The sequence below is a fragment of the Artibeus jamaicensis genome, unplaced genomic scaffold (assembly GCF_021234435.1).
Source record: "Artibeus jamaicensis isolate MK-2021 breed Jamaican fruit bat unplaced genomic scaffold, CSHL_Jam_final contig_432, whole genome shotgun sequence".
Taxonomy (NCBI): Eukaryota; Metazoa; Chordata; class Mammalia; order Chiroptera; family Phyllostomidae; genus Artibeus; species Artibeus jamaicensis.
The window spans coordinates 11,779,910-11,795,874 of record NW_026521828.1 but is presented as its reverse complement, the minus strand read 5'-3'; the positions used below and the strand labels follow the sequence as shown (position 1 = coordinate 11,795,874).

General features: G+C 42.1%; 1 protein-coding gene across 5 annotated transcripts in view; it reads left to right on the top strand.

Annotated features, from left to right (window-relative positions):
• The window catches only part of G3BP1 (G3BP stress granule assembly factor 1), a 39,365-nt gene extending 27,099 nt beyond the window's left edge, over positions 1 to 12,266 (top strand). For 4 of the 5 annotated variants that reach the window (XM_037156898.2, XM_053665871.1, XM_053665872.1 and 1 more), the window contains 4 exons: positions 1,244 to 1,355; positions 1,563 to 1,691; positions 2,021 to 2,130; positions 5,009 to 9,896. In XM_037156898.2, coding sequence (XP_037012793.1) covers positions 1,244 to 1,355; positions 1,563 to 1,691; positions 2,021 to 2,130; positions 5,009 to 5,215 — 558 coding nt within the window. In that variant the 3' untranslated portion in view covers positions 5,216 to 9,896. Of the gene's footprint in view, positions 1 to 1,243; positions 1,356 to 1,562; positions 1,692 to 2,020; positions 2,131 to 5,008; positions 9,897 to 11,065 lie in introns of those variants that run through there. The other variant, XM_037156897.2, reaches the window with a different exon arrangement.
• Positions 12,267 to 15,965: the final 3,699 nt, after the last annotated feature.

The following is a 15,965-nucleotide window of genomic DNA, read 5'->3' as shown; positions in this document are numbered from 1 at the left end:
TCAGATGCACAGTTCAAAACATTGGTAATCAGGATGCTCACAGGATTGGTTGAATATGGTCACAAAATAGAGGAAAAAGTGAAGGCTATGAAAAGTGAAATAAAGGAAAATGTACGGGGAACCAATAGTGACAAGAAGAAAACTGGGACTCACATCAATGGTTTGGAGCAGAAGGAAGAGAGAAACAACCAAACAGAACAGAATGAAGAAACAAGAATTCAAAAAAATGAGGAGAGGCCTAGGAACCTTTGAGACAACTTTAAACATTCCAACGTCAGAATTTTAGGGGTGCCAGAAGGAAAAGTAGAAGGGCAAGAAATTGAAAACTTATTTGAAAACATAATGGAGAACTTCCCCAATCTGGCCAAGGAAATAGACTTCCAGGAAGCTCAGACGGCTCCAAAGAAGATGGACCTAAGGAAGCCCACGCCAAGGCACATCATAATTACATTAGCCAAGAGTAAAGATAAGGACAGAATTTTGAAAGTAGCAAGAGGAAGGGAAACAGTTACCTACAAAGCAGTTCCCATCAGACTGTCAGCTGATTTCTCAAAAGAGACCTTAAAGGCAAGAAACAGGCAAGAAGGGGCTGGAAAGAGGTATTCCAAGTCATGAAAGGCAAGGACCTGCATCCAAGATTGCTCCATCCAGCAAAGCTTTCGTTTAGAATGAAAGGGCAGATAAAGTGCTCCTCAGATAAGGTCAAGTTCAAGGAGTTAACTTCATCACCAAGCCCTTATTATATGAAATGTTAAAGGGACTTATCTAAGAAGAAGAAGATAAAAAATATGAACAGTGAAAGGACAGCAAACTCACAGTTATTAACAACCACACCTAAAACAAAAACAGAAATAAACTATAAGCAAACAGAACAGGAACAGATTCACAGAAATGTAGATCACATGAAAAGTTATCAGTGGGGAGGGGGAAGAGGGAGAATGAGGGAAAAGGTACAGGGAATAATAAGCATAAATGGTAGGTAGAAAACAGATAGGGGGTGGTTAAGAATAGTATGGGAAATGTAGAAGCCAAAGAACTTATATGTATGACCCATGGACGTGAAGGGAGGGGATGTGGAATGTGGGAGGGAGGGGGTGTGCAGGGTAGAGGGGAATAAAGAGAAAACAATGGGACAATCATAATAGCATAATAAGTAAAATATATTTCTAAAAATTAAAAAGTTCACAAGAGAAAAGGAAGCTTGCTTTGTTTTTACACAGAAGTTAACTTATAAATTTTTCAGCCTCGCCCGGAGTCCAAGCCTGAATCTCAGGTTCCACCGCAGAGGCCTCAGAGGGATCAAAGGGTTCGAGAACAGCGGATAAATATTCCTCCCCAGAGGGGACCTAGACCAGGTAAGAGCACAGAAGGGCGACTTTCCTAGTTTGGGGGGTTTTGAGGTAAGAACTTGTTTTTTGGTGGGAGGTGCTTGATGTTTGCTTCCTTAAAAAATTGTGCAGTTGGTGGAATTACCTATATTTAGGGTAAAGAGAAAGCAATTGAATGGCACAGTCACTGAAAGGTGTCTTCATCTCTCATTTCTGCTTTTGTTTTCTCTTCAGTCCGTGAGGCTGGTGAGCAAGGTGATGTCGAACCCCGGAGAACTGTGAGACACCCTGACAGCCACCAGCTCTTCATTGGCAATCTGCCTCATGATGTGGATAAGTCAGAGCTTAAGGATTTCTTTCAAAGTAGGTGAATGAGTGGTACACACCAAGTTCATCTGATGCCGCACTCTCCAGTAGGCCTAGCAGATGAGCAATCTGCTCACAGTTTAGACACATTGTGTGTAATCGTTTCACACACTGTGTCTAAACTGCCATCTCAGTGTGTAAAGATGTATACGGATGGTACACATTTTCCTATACTCAGCTTTCAGAATCATGTGTCGTTTACACATAATGGCAGTGACGGGCCGTATTTCAGGTGCTCTGTAGCCACGTCATATTGGGTAGTGTGCATGTAATATTTAAAAGAAAAGTTCCAATGAGTTACTTGAGATTCTGTGTTTCGCTTGCAGGCTACGGGAATGTGGTGGAGCTGCGCATTAACAGTGGTGGGAAACTACCCAATTTCGGGTTCGTTGTGTTTGATGATTCTGAGCCTGTTCAGAAGGTCCTTAGCAACAGGGTAAGCAGTTTCTTATCTTGATTTAAGAAAAAAAACCCAACCCCCCCCCCCCAAAAAAAAAAAACAAAAAAACCCAAGCATGTGTGTTGGCTGTTTGAATCTTCTTCCTTCCCATCTCTGTTAGATGGGAAGTGTGATGTATTCCAGCGGGTTTGGGTAACAGGTTCCATGCCGTGTGGCCATTAGTATCGAAAGGACCGCCTGGGGGTTTACAACAACAAGGCTTCTGTGCTAAATAACTTGGCTTTTGATTGAGTGAATGGTGAGAAATAAATAACTAATAGTTACCAGTGCCCTGAGAGTTATGCAAATTCCATTTCTTGGTGATAGCTTCTGGTGTAGAACATGAAATAAAATGTTACCTTTAGCTAATTTAGGAGCCTGTTTGCCCTGGGCAGTCTCGGTATAGCACTGCCAGCTGTGCTACGTAACTCTGAGGGACTTTTATTCTATAAATTGTCTGGTGGTGGAGTCACCCCGCTTGGAACCACTGCTGCTAACAAGGCTGTTGGTCTGATCACAGAGGGATTTGTAGAGCCGGACTCGTTTTACTGTGTAGTTCCTACTAAAGAAAGCTTTCCTCCCCCCACATCTTTCATTAGCAAATGGCACTTTTTGTAGCACTCATAGTAGAGAGGAACAAAGGGTTAAATAATTGTTAATTTATTGAGATTGGTGTGGGATCTTAAAATTCTCACTTTTTAAAAAATTTATGTAAAATTCACATAAAGATAACCCTCTTATTTTATTTTTAATTTCTTTTTTAATCCTTACCCAAGGACATGCTCATTGATTTTTAGAGAGAAGGGAAGGGAGGGAGAGAGACATTAATGTGTAGTTGCCTTTCATGTATCCCCTACCAGGGACCTGGCCTGCAACCCAGGCATGTAGCCTGACCGGGAATCGAACCAGTGACCCTTTGGTAGGCTGGTGCTCAATCCACTGAGCCACACCAGTCAGGGCTAAAACTACACATTTTTAAGCATGTAATAGAAATGTTGTAGATCACTATTTCCCAGAGGTTTTCCACAGTGTTTACAGCTATACTGCAAAGTTTAATGTTGTGGTCATAACATTGCGTGAGACTTAATCTGCAGGCCTGCATTCTCTGGAGTGCCAGTGAGGTGTGTACATTGAAGTCACTATTTTTGTGAAGTGTCCCCTGCACAACACTGAGAAATGAGAGAACAGGGGCTTCTCTCACCCAAACCACAGCACACTGAGCCCAGGCATCTCCAGTGGGCTTTGTGGGTGGGGCCCTCGGGGAGCGTGCAGTGGGTGCAGTGGCTGGCCTGTCTGGTGCAACCTTGACTTCTTTGTGTCCTTACAGAGTGTGGTACTGCCACTGGGCCAAAGGAGGTCAGACTTGATCATTGCGTCTTAGTTAATTGTCCAAGACATGGGTTTTTTTTTTTAACCAACATGGGTAAGGTGTGGTGTCCTTATCCATAAGAAGTGTTTGAGGTGAGGAAGTTCCTCTCGAGGGGCCGTGAGTGTGTCTGACACCTTTTCGTTCAGCTTGCCTCTGCCCCTGGTACCTCCCCAGCGATGTCTTCCTAACGACGTTGAAAAGGTCCTCAGCCCCCGCCTCTCTCGCCTTCATCTTTCAGGCTCTAACACGATTTTGTTTTTCCTGCTCAGTCTAGAACATTGCCTGGAACAGCACTTCAAATTGCATGTGAAGTGATTTGTATGGTGTGTGTATAAAAATATATTATGTTAAGTGTCAAGTAAAATACATTTATAAATGTATAAATATATATTTAATCAGAATTTAAAATATAAATTAGAATTAGAGTTCAAAAAAGACTTCTGCATGTGTATTTCAGGTCACTCCTTTGTATTTTGGGAACTTTAAATTTAGCTTAATTTTTTTTCCCCTCATCTCTCTATTGGTAGAAGGCCCTCCCTTCATCAGTTCCCTTCGTCAGTTCTTTATGAGTGCAGAAGTAGCTGCAGGAGCCTGCTGACCATGGTGCAGTCATGCGTAGCAGAGCAATTCCGAGCTTACGCTTCCCAGTCAGGGTGGTGCAGTTGACGCTCCTCTTCCATTGCTGGCTGGTGCTGTGACCGGGAGCCGAGCCCCTCACCGCCCCGGCCCTTGGTTCGCTAGTGTGTAAAAGCAGGTGTGATGACAGTCCTCAGAGGGTTGCTGTGACAGTTAAATGAGATAAGAGACGTGAAACATATGGAGCACTTTACCTGCATAGTTAGTACTGTTAGATGTTTATTTTAAACAGTATTTCAGTTAGAAAACTGGTGGATGCTTTGGGGGGTGTACTGAAGTCATTGGAATCTGGAGCGACCCTTCGTTTCCTACTGTCGGGTGGAAAAGAAGGCTGGTGACCTAGTGTGGGTGTGTTGTGTTCAATAAGATAATGTGCTCTTCATTGTCTTCAGTGTTTTTCAAGATTCTTTTAAGGCCAGTAGCATTTTGTGAAAGTTACATTTAGAGGAAACTAGTGATGTGTTTGACATGTGTATGTACTGTGTATAAGCCCTTGCAGCACAAACTTTTCACATTAGATGATGGCGGGGTTTTATTCTAAGCCTCACAGTCGGTAGAGAAGGCGGCAATTCTTATATTCTGTTTATGGGATTCTGTGGGGAGACAGTATTTGATAAATAGGGTGAGAATTATTTGAGTTGCAGTGCTCCCGAAATGGCCTTCCCCAACTGGCCTGCGTGCCCGGCATATCTGACTGCCTCCATGTATTTGCTAGTGGGCACATTGTGTGTTCTGCGTTGGAAGTGAAAATTTAACTGTGAGAACATAGGTGATTTGTAAGCTTCTGGTTCTATATAATAGCCTTGTTTTAACTTTGATAGTTGGTAGTGCATCAGCACTGTGTAAATCTTCTCACCTTGACTCTTACAGCCCATCATGTTCAGAGGTGAGGTCCGTCTGAATGTGGAAGAGAAGAAGACTCGAGCTGCCCGGGAAGGGGACCGGCGTGATAACCGCCTGCGGGGACCCGGAGGCCCTCGAGGTGGGCTGGGTGGTACGATGAGAGGCCCTCCCCGGGGAGGCCTGGTGCAGAAGCCAGGATTCGGAGTCGGAAGGGCGGTCGCTCCCAGGCAGTGAATCGCTCTTCGCCGATGGTCACGAACGCCCGCTCCTGCAGAATGGTGAATTTCCTCAACCACCCTTCGGTATCTTGCAGTATGACCCCGGTCTCTTATAAACTGCTTCAGTTTGTACAATTTTACTTTTTGTGTTAATGGTGTGTGTCCCCTCCCTTCCCTTCCCCTCTCCTCACCTTTCAGTCCTTCACTTCCAATTTTGTGGAATGATATTTTAGGAAAAATGGATTTTAAAAGAAGAAAAAAAAAAGACTGAATTTCCTTGCTTTACTTTGCATATATAGACTGGATTTTTATTTTCAATAGCCATTTCCCCAAAGTAATGTGTCTTGCTTATTACTGACATTTGGTATGTTTTATTCATTGGGATATTTCTTATTTTCTACATGTTTCAAAGCCTTTGAGAAATACAAGATTTGATAAACATTTTGAAGGCAGGAAAAACTGAAATTGTTTCTTATTAGGAGAGTCGTGACTGCCTTTCGATGTGGAGAAACTGCCACTGGAAAAACTGACAATTTTGATTGTCTCTGGTGTGGTTAAAAACAATAAAAGGGGTTAGTGAATTTTTCTTCTTTTAATATAAGATCACAGAACGATTCACCACTGTTGATAAATTGAGATAGGTTTTAAATGTCTAGAATGCAAATGTGATAACACTTTTCTTGAATTGTTAGGTTTTTTGAAGTAGAGTTTTTCCTCATGTTTAATTTGTATCTGTAAAAACAAACAAAATACCAAAACCAGAAACCGAATAACACAAAACTAGAGCAAAACTCTTGTGCCTTCTATTTATCATTGGTTCCAGCCTTGGCAGTTGTTTTAAAGAAGAAGAATTTAAAATGCTTAGAGTTCTTCCCCCCACCCCAGGTTCAGAGTGTGCTGGGGATTGTGGAACCCCTCTTTTCACTCTGTATGTCTTCTGTTCATCTGTTATGCCTTATTCTGAAATTGAGTCTCAAACTGGAATGCCTTTGAGGATAGATTCTTCTATAGAGGTCCTTTGACTTAAATAGGTTTGCCTTTTATTTTGGCATCTTCAGAATTCTAATCAGCCCATAAGAAAGAATGTGACTTTAATATTGGACTTTGCTGATGTGCTTGAGTGTCTGCTAGGCGGTTTCCGTTAAATCATAGCCATATGGTAAATTTTCTATTTTGTTAATGGTTCTCTTTTATTGATGGGCATGCAGTGGGTGCTTTTTGGAAATGGCCAATTTTTATTAAAATATTTCTGGCAGAAATTTTAATCCGGCAATGTAGAGTAATGCTCGTTGTACACAGTGTGTTGTTTGTGGAGTGCTGAGTGTGAGGCGGGTGGAGGTTTCGCTCACACACTTGTGAAGCAAGCCTTCGTGTGATAGCTCGTCATTACTAATGGAAGGGCAACGAGGTTGTCAGATTTAACTTATTTATTTTCTTTTTCACAGTGTTCATCTTTAGGGCTCTTGTTTGAGGGTAGCGTGAGTAGGCATAGGAATGTTTGTCTCTCTGTTACTGGGAAACTAGGTTTGCTGAAGGGTGTAGTCTTAAAATGAAATTCAATGTTATCAGTTAGTCCTCAGTACCGCAGATATTTGAAAGTTGGCAGCATCTCCTTCATGTAAAGAAACTTTATATAACTGAGTCACATGGCTGTTTGGGGGGTCACTTTAAACTGTTATTTGGTAACCACTCAATTTGGCCCAGGCCAGTGATAATTAGAAGAAATTTCAGCTTGTACTTCTGTAGCTTATATTAAGCTTGAGGTGGAAAGAAAAAATACTTAGCCTGAGTTATTTTTTGCAGTAAATATAAGGTCATATTATGGATAGCCTAGAAATAATTTTTCACAATTGAGTACTGAAGCATACTTTTCAGAATAAGAGTTCTTCCTACTAAGAGGTTTAGAGGCACTAACCAGATGCAGTGGTGCTCTGTTTGGGGCGGTTATATCCTGGAGGATGTTTGGAAATGTGTGAGCTTATGGGGTGTGTGGAGGGGGACACTGCAGTTGTCATTCAGTGGGTGGGGCCAGCGATGCCACATGTTCTGTAAAAATGAATGGGCTACATGAAAACCCAGATAGTCCTCCTCCTGCGATGCGTGGTGGGCCGGGCGGTGGGGTAGTGCTACAGCTGGAGTCGGAGACTCATGCTTTGAAAATAAAGATAAATGAATTAGAAAATAGATATCTCTTCAGGAATTATGGTAACATCTCCTGTAAGTAATCTCATTTTCCTTCATTGGTACCAACTGTGTGGTTTTTAAAAATTTTGTAATAGAACTACAATAAAATACTTAATGAAAGTGTTTTGGATGGGTAGCAGCAGTATGCCAGATGCTGCTTGTAATTTGTTGCAGGGAGTTATCACGTGATCTCAGAAAACAAATTTGCTTCAGTAATTTCAACTGAGTAGAATGTGGGTGATTGTGGAGTTTTGACTAGTATTGGACTTTTATGAATGTGAATTGGCATTATGGCTAACACTTAAAAACACTGACATCCTCGCTCACGGTCATGCTGATGGAATAAACATGGTACCATGGAGATACATGTGTTCACACAGGTAGAAAGTAAAAGTGAAATAGGTCAGGGTGAGATTTTTCTGTGCGCAGCATCCGCTCATCACATTCAACCTTTCAGATTTTAAAATACAATTTTTCATCTGTAAGAATGGCCCAGAGTATGGTTCTGTTCTACTGAGCTTAACGGCCTTCACCAGTTTACTTACATTGCATCTTACTGGGCAGGTTTGGTTTGGCTCAGTGTGCATCTTAGTCTTTTAAGACCTGTTGAAAATGAATACATCTTGAGACATAAAAAAATACTTTTGTTTGCTTTTATGTTTAGGTTGGGTTTTACTTGTGTTCTCAACTTTTTGAGCTATTGCTGGGAACAGTGAAATGGATAATCCAAAAAAAATTATTTGACTTTGAGTAGGTTACTGCCACAGTGTTAGTTGAATTGCACTTGAGTTTTAGGTTGGAAAATTAATTTTCATGACTCTGTGAGTTAGGGAGTTTTCCCCAAAGTAATAGAAAAGAAGAAGCAGTATCAGAGCAGTTACATGACTAGGTCTCCAAGCCATCCCTGCAGCGAGGAGCAGATTGGCCTCCCAATTGGATGCTTTTTCTCTAGAACAAAAAGGCCTTCCTGTTTCCATTTGAATGACATTGAGATAATAGGACATGACCATGAAATTGCTACAGTAAAGAGACCAGAGTCTATAAAATATTCTTAACCAGGATCGTTAGCACTTTTGTTCTCCATTTCCTTTAGTGGTACAGCAAACATTGATTTTATTTTTTTAATAGGACTTTTTTTGACTTGCAGACTGTTTGGTAACACCCTAATAATGACTTTGTTCTTAGATTATTTTCTTACCTGCTTTAATTAATAATACATTTAGTATAATCTTGAAATCCGATGTGGATGATAACTATTTTTTATTAGAACGTAATCTAGGCGAGTTGATAGTAGTTGTGCTTCATGCTTGGAATTGCCGTCCTCTGGTCCTTTTCCTTCAGCCTTTTCTTTGTTATCAAGTTTATTTGAAAACCCTTCATGGTTTTAATGAGTTAGTGGGAATTGAGGCACTTTATAGAAAACATTTGTTAGAATCTATATGGAAATGATCTTTCTATGACGTTTAAATTTGTAGACCATTGTTTATGCTGAGCGGCCTATTTCTTTTATGTAAATGGTTGCATTTGTCAAATCTACTGATCTAAAGATGTCTTTTATATTGAAGTTTTATTTTTTTTTGTTACTTAGAATCTCTGTAGGAGCTGCATACAAATGACTTTTAGTTCAGCAGTTTTGAACCTTGTAAAAGAAGCGACTTCAACATTTATTTGAATATGAGGTCCTAGCTAACTGCCTAGTATACCAAAAATGGGCATTGGACACTTAAGGTAGTCTTCCACAAATGTTTTAGAAATCTTAAGGAATATATTAGCAACTTAGCAATGTCTTGTGTGGGATGAAGTTGTAGATTAAAGTTGCTGATCAAGTAATTGGCCATGTGGTTCTAGATAATTACGGAAGGATTGCCAGTTGTAAGGTAGGAATACATTTTGGGATTCGTATTTGTGTGCTGTGATGTAAAAGTTCTGGGGACCATAGGCAGGCTCGTGAAACTCTTACTAGATTAAAGGAAAAATGGTGGCATATGTGAGATACAACTTTCATTTACATTCTTTCTAGTGAATCTGTACCTAGCTCAGGATAATGCTGAAATTAGCCTGCTTTGTTCATGCTTCCAATGAAATAGCCTCTCATCACGGCCTGAATTGAATGAAGAGTTGATTGGAGATGGCCTAAAGCCACTGCCCTGCTTCAGTTTTGATTTTTGCTAATGTACATGGCTTAGAATCAAGGTTGTTTGCCTTTTGATTATGTGGCTTGTTTTGAAAACCTTGGACAGTTTGCCTTCCTCTGATTTTCACTTGAACTTGGTAGTTGGTTTGTTTTGTTTTGCTTTTGTTTTTTAACAATAGTCCCTGTGAGATGAAAATAATGTTAGGAGTCAGTTCCACTGTTAACTTCCATAACACGTGACCTGGCCAGCTCCATAAATCCATGCGTGTTTAGTACTTTGAAGTGTGGCCAGCGTCACAGATTCCCTGAGGAACTGGTGTCTATTTAGTATGTCTTATTTTCTTAAAAAAAAAAAGAAAAAGAAAAAAGAAATTAAGGGTTGTGTACCAAAAATTCACTATTGAATTTCTTTAACAAGTATTTTTTTTTTTTTCCACAAACCCACTTAATAGGAAGTTTGCTTATACTTTTGGTAGTAACTAGAGGGATGATCATATCTTATTTAATCTGGATATAAGCAGTTTAAATATTGTTATAATTAACCATTTTGGTTACTGAAACTTTCCCCAAGCTTTGATGTCACCTATTTGACTTTGGATTTGGCTTGAATTCTTAAATGTTTTTGTGATAGATATACTGATTTGGCCGTTTTAAATGAAGACCTTCCAAGAAGCTGGCATAAGGAAGTAGGGAGAAGAAAAGGACTTCCTTTCTTTAAAGATTCAGTGCATACTTAAGTAAATTATATGAAGATAGCTTGTTAAAAATAAATTCACAAAGCTATGTACATGTTAGAAGTTGAAGAAGAGTGGGAGGTGGAACTTCGCTGATGGTTTTGGAATCATTTGCGATTTATATGGAAAAATCATAATTTTAAATGTGAAATAATAGAATGTTTCCTTAATCTCCATTCTGTTATCATCACAAGAGACAGGAGGCTCATACAGTTCTTTGAATCATAGAAAGTTAGTGCTGGAAGGACTAAAATGATTTGTACAACCCCTTCATTTTTCAAAAGATAGAGGTGGCTCAGAGAATTTGAGTATTAGTGTAGAGTCCTAAATTGGCTTGTAAAAGTAACGTGAAGCATCTCAGAGAGATTACTAGTCTGCCCGAGGTTCACCCCCGGAAGCCAGAGCTGGTGAAGGTTAGAAGGTGGGGGAAGGAAGGAGCCACGTTTTATACGCTCACCCAGGGGCTTCGGCCTCGCTCAGTTGTCACTTCTAGGTTTTCTGTCTCCTTAGAGCTCTCCGAGCCCACTGCCACCAGGGCCTGTAGTCTAGGGATGCTGACAGCGCCCCCTCAGGGTCGGGTGTGCTACTAGCTGTCAGAGAGCTGTTGGGTATCCTAATGTGTTAATAGCTGAAACTCAGCTGTAATTTTCTCCTGAATCTGTCAGCATTTACATTCTGTACATTGTGGTGCTTTTTCCACCTTGTATTGTTATAACTGTAAGCTCCTAAGGGGCAGCCATCTGGTCTTAGGCATGTACCCTGTTCAGTGCCTGGCAGTGCCATGTAGTCTCAGGGTCCTAACCTTCCTTTGCAGTGATTTCTCCCGTTCTTCGTGGAGGCGATGCTCCGGCCATTCTGAACTACTTCTGGTTCCTCTCGTAAGCCAGCATTGCTGACTCCGTGGCTTCAAGTGCCTCTCTTCCCTGAAGATAGACTTGCACCTGCTTTGCCCCTGTGCAGATTCCTTGCCATCCAAGTCATTTTTTTGAAGACCCAGTTCAATAACTAATTTTTTTCCCCTAAGAGAGAAGAGATTGCAACAGGAGTGGGGAACTCGGTTTGGTGTTGATCTGGCCAGAATTTGAAGTGAGGAACCAATTCATTCCCCTCCTCTTCCCTTTCACATTGGTCCCCTCTGTTGGATAGTCTGTCCCAGTCTGGACTTTTAAGAAAACATGTGTTCCTGGAGCACTTTATGCCTCCTCCTGGCTAAAAACTTCGGCCCAGAGTTAGCGTGGCCTGCACCTGTTTTACTACATTGTTAGAACGCCAGCTCCCAGAGGACAAGGACCGAGGAGTTGACCCTTGGGCACCACCAGCAGGCACGGGACGTGCACAAGCAGCCTTCCAGGGTGACTCCTGTGGTCGAGTGAATCAGTGTGCCTCAGTCTCACTTTCACGAGGGGCACATACCTAGAGGTAGGACTTAACCGAGTAAATTTTGATGCTGGGACACTTCATGGAGGTGAGAATTGTTGGGAAAGGGGTGGGCAGAGGAGGGAGGAAGTCACTGGTCATTTGAGGCGCTCCCGTCCCCAGTCTGAGTGACGAGTTGTTTCTTTCTGACTGCGCCCAGGGTGTCTGGGGAGCTTGTTTCTGTGCAGAAGGATTTTATGTGCCAATGTTTATTTTTTCTCACAGATCCACTCCATCCTTTCAGCTCATGCCCCTGGCCCTGCCCCACGTCCAAGTTGTCTGCTCCCCTTTTTCCCACTGCCCACACCCAGTGTCCAGCTGAGTCTTGTCAGTTCTACCTCAGCCATCTTTCACATCTCTCCTCCTCACCTGGGCGATTTCGGTGGCCTCTCAGCTTCCTTTACCTCTTCTCACCCCTGCCTTCTGTGTATCCAGTACCAGATTCATCCCACCGAAACAGCTCTGACTGTGCGTCCCAGGTGTGTGTTCTCTCTCCCTCCTAGACTGTAAGCTCCGACGGGCAGGGTCTGTGTCTGAGACATCTCTGTATCTCCCGTGGCGCACATATCAATAAATACTTCCTGAATGAATGACATAAAGCCTTGTCTTTGGTGAAATGGTGTTTTCCAGATATGTAGTTTTCTTTCTAGGGGAATCGCAAAACATCAAAAGTTGTACCTATAAAGTTGGTTGAATAACAACTATGGATTAACCACAGAGAAAATTACAGAAAACTTTAATTTTTTTCCAGTGAATCAGCATGGATATGTGTGTATGGATGGTTCAATAAATAGATTTTTATATACATGTATCACAGAAATTTTACATTCCATCTTCAAACTGCAGAAATAGGTTTTGTTTTACAAGCCAAAAAATAACTGCCATAACTTTTATGACTTCATGCAAAAAGGGGAAGAGTAAGGGGCAAAGGGGAGTTGGTTAGTCGAGTTTAAGAGTCCTGTCAAAAGTAAAAATGTTACATTAAGGAAGCGATTGCTTAACACGCTGCTTAAGGTGGTAGCCAAACAAATCCTTAACTGCAGCATTAAGGCCATACCAAGTTTATACATATGTACAAAGAGGTTTCCGTATAAAAGACATACTGTCACATACTCTTCTGGGAAGGGATGAGGAGCTTCATGAGTAATTCTGACCCAGTTTTCCAGGCCAGTTCAGATTTCCCCAGGCTACTTCGAACTCTCTTTTATTCTGGCTAGCTGTCAGTTACTGCTCTGTGGGCTTGTGACTTCTGCAGCCTGTAGTGCGGAAGTATGCATGATCTTGAACCTCTTCCATTATAGGTGATCAAGCACTTTTTAGCTTCACTAGTTCTCCCTGCCCAGACCAGCATACATTTCACATCTCCCTAAAGTGTCAGAATCACAGAACTTGAACTTCCATTGTCTTACCTGTAACAGATGCCACAGCCAGTGCTGGTGTTGTGAGCCGCAGTTTACACAGTACCCTTCTGTTCTTTGGGGTTAAAAACCAACTTTTTGAATAGATACAGTGAAATGAAGCAAAATGTGAAGTTTCGGGCAACATCCCCTGGAGGTGATGGGGGATAACCTTGAACTTCACCCTCTATGTGTCATGACATTAAGTTGGCAGCTACCTTTTTGGAAAAAAGAAAATGTAAAATCACTTGTAGAAGAATCAGCATGGGATTTACTTTTCTACCTGAACATCAAATTGGGTCACTTTGAAGACAAAGGGTAGGTAGGTCTTTTGTGCAAATACCCAAATGGATGAAGCAGGGACAACCTGGAGGGGGAGTCCTTTTGAGGAGACTGCCTGTTAGGCGGAAGTCATTTATTTGCTTTGTCAAGGTGGGGGTGAGACTTGGGATTGGATGCTGGTTCTGTTGGTAGAAACTACCATAAGAGGATAATCTTGGGTCAAAAAAAAAGTTACTAGGTTTGTGATGAACAAATAAAAAACCCTTCTCCCAGTGCCTGACTGAGCCTTTATTTGACAATGTTCTAATTCATTTTGAATTGTTTTAAATCACTCTAAAGCTGCCTTTTCATTAATGGTGTTGTAGCTGTGAATTGGTCATCACCAGGAGTCCTGCTCATCCCCAGTTCTCCTGGGCCAGTTCCCAGGTGTGACTCCAGTGTGTTCCCAACTATGGCTGTGGGGTAACTTGGTCTCCTCCCATGGGTTCCCGGGGCCAGTCCAGTTTGAGAATGAGGTCTCTGGAGGTGGCCTTCCTGGAGGAGAGGACCGAATAGTGACTTGGAAGCACTTCAGTATGTTTCAGCACTTAGAAAGTGACCAATCACAGTTCTTTCCAATCACACACCAGCTGTTCTTTGCCCAAATGACACTAGTCATTTACATTGAAGTAATTCTCATCCATTCTAGAGAAGTGAGTTTAGCTAACAGGCTGATTGTGACAATGAGACCCAGACAAAGAGACATGGACACACTTTGGCAACATTACCTAGAGGGCTGAAAAGTACCACTGCTTTTGACTTGGTTCATTTTCAGGTCTAATTGCAGAAGTTGAAGACGTGTGTTCAGTTTTTCAAACTTCAGTTGGAGGCGGCTGAGGCCCCTGCTGTGTTTGTCTTGAAAGTAGAGTTTGGCTCTTGAGCTTGCCTGGTTTTCGGTGTTTCCGCGTTGGGACCTCGGTGCTGCTGGACACGCACGAGTCGCACGGGTGGGCCTTTCGTCTCTGCCCAGTAGACTGGGCAGCAAGGTAGACCCCTTCACTCATTTTAAGTGTCATTAGTGCTGAAAATGCTGTGACGGACTAAGTGTTGGAAAATCGAACCATTAATATATGTAATAGTATGAATTTTAAATTCAGTGCTCCGAACGAAGTGCACTATAGGAACATCCAAATTTTTGGCTTACATACTATCCCCAGGACACCCTCGCATACCCTGAGAGCACGGTATGGACACCTTTGAATGAGGTAGGAATAACCAATGTTGAAAAGAATTTTTGAGTTAAGCAAACTATTTATTTGATATGGAAGCACCACATTAAAAAAATATTTGGGCCGATCATTTACCAGGGTAGGCAATCCTAATCTCTTTCCCCAGAAATATTTTTTCTAAACAGTTAACCCAAGAAAGGTAACTTTCCGAAAGAAACTTCATTTTATCTACTAGTATTGACTTGATTAAAGTCATTTTGTCTTTTATAAAAAAAAATCATTTAGCCTTTTTACTCTTCATATAACTTTTTGTTCTCTATGGACACAATTTCATGTTTTGAATAGCGAGAGACTCCTTAGGCCAATTTACACGCAGCTGGAAACAAAAAGGGTATGTGGAACTTCTTCCCGGTCGGCCCTGTTTAAAGCTCCGTTCAACACCAAATAGCACTTGCTCCACCAGCTCCCCCGTTAGGAACACCTGCGCTGTGCCAGCTGTGGGCTTGCTGGTAGATGAAAGGCTCTGGCAGTGCCTCAGAATCGGTCACCTAGCAGCCTGAGTGTGGAGTCTCAAAAATTGTCTCTGTCGTCCCCTTTTCAGTGCCTATCCAGTAGCACAACCTAAAAACAACATGTCGGGTTGCATTGATGTCCTTGAAGATGGGAGTTTCTAGTGGGTACTAGACCCCTAAGATGAAGGGAAAGGTAAGTGTCCCCGTCCTCAAATAAGCACAGGAAATTCTGAATCTGGCTGGGAGGGTCAGCTAATGGGAAGGAGGCAGAATGAGGCGCTCTTCCATGAGGGAGTAACCGCTGTTTGTCTGTCTTTGAGAACTGCCAACTCTAGAGTCCCACCCGCCTTGTTCTGCAGTGAAGGCTGTGATGAACTCGGAGTCCATCTCTCCAGCCTTGCCTCCCGTCCATTAGACTTGAACCAAGTGGGAAACCACTGTGCCTGTGCATGCCTCTGGTTTTTTACCCTCGTGTTTTCACACACCATTGTTCTCTCTGCTGGATAGATACTCTTTCCCCATCTGTCAAAATCTGGTGTGTTACCACTTACTGCTCTAGTGGCCCTTAGGCCTTGAAATGTTCCATGATTTATTCCTCGCCCACTTCATTCCCTCCTTTCCCTTCTGTGCTCCTGATTAGTACTTTGGAATTTCTGTTGTCCCCAGGTCGTGCTTTATTCTACTGCCCTGCTGTTAGAGCACACTCTTGCCACAATTAATAAACAGCCAGTGATGGCTGACGGGCCGGTGTAGGGAGATTGAAAACAAAGCTGGTAGAGTGGAAAGAATATATGTTCATTCTAGTCCTGGTTGTGACACTAACTATTGAGACCACCTCCCTGAGCCTCTACTGACGAACCCCGAAAGGCTGAGCTGCTTTCTGCATGCTGAGACACTTC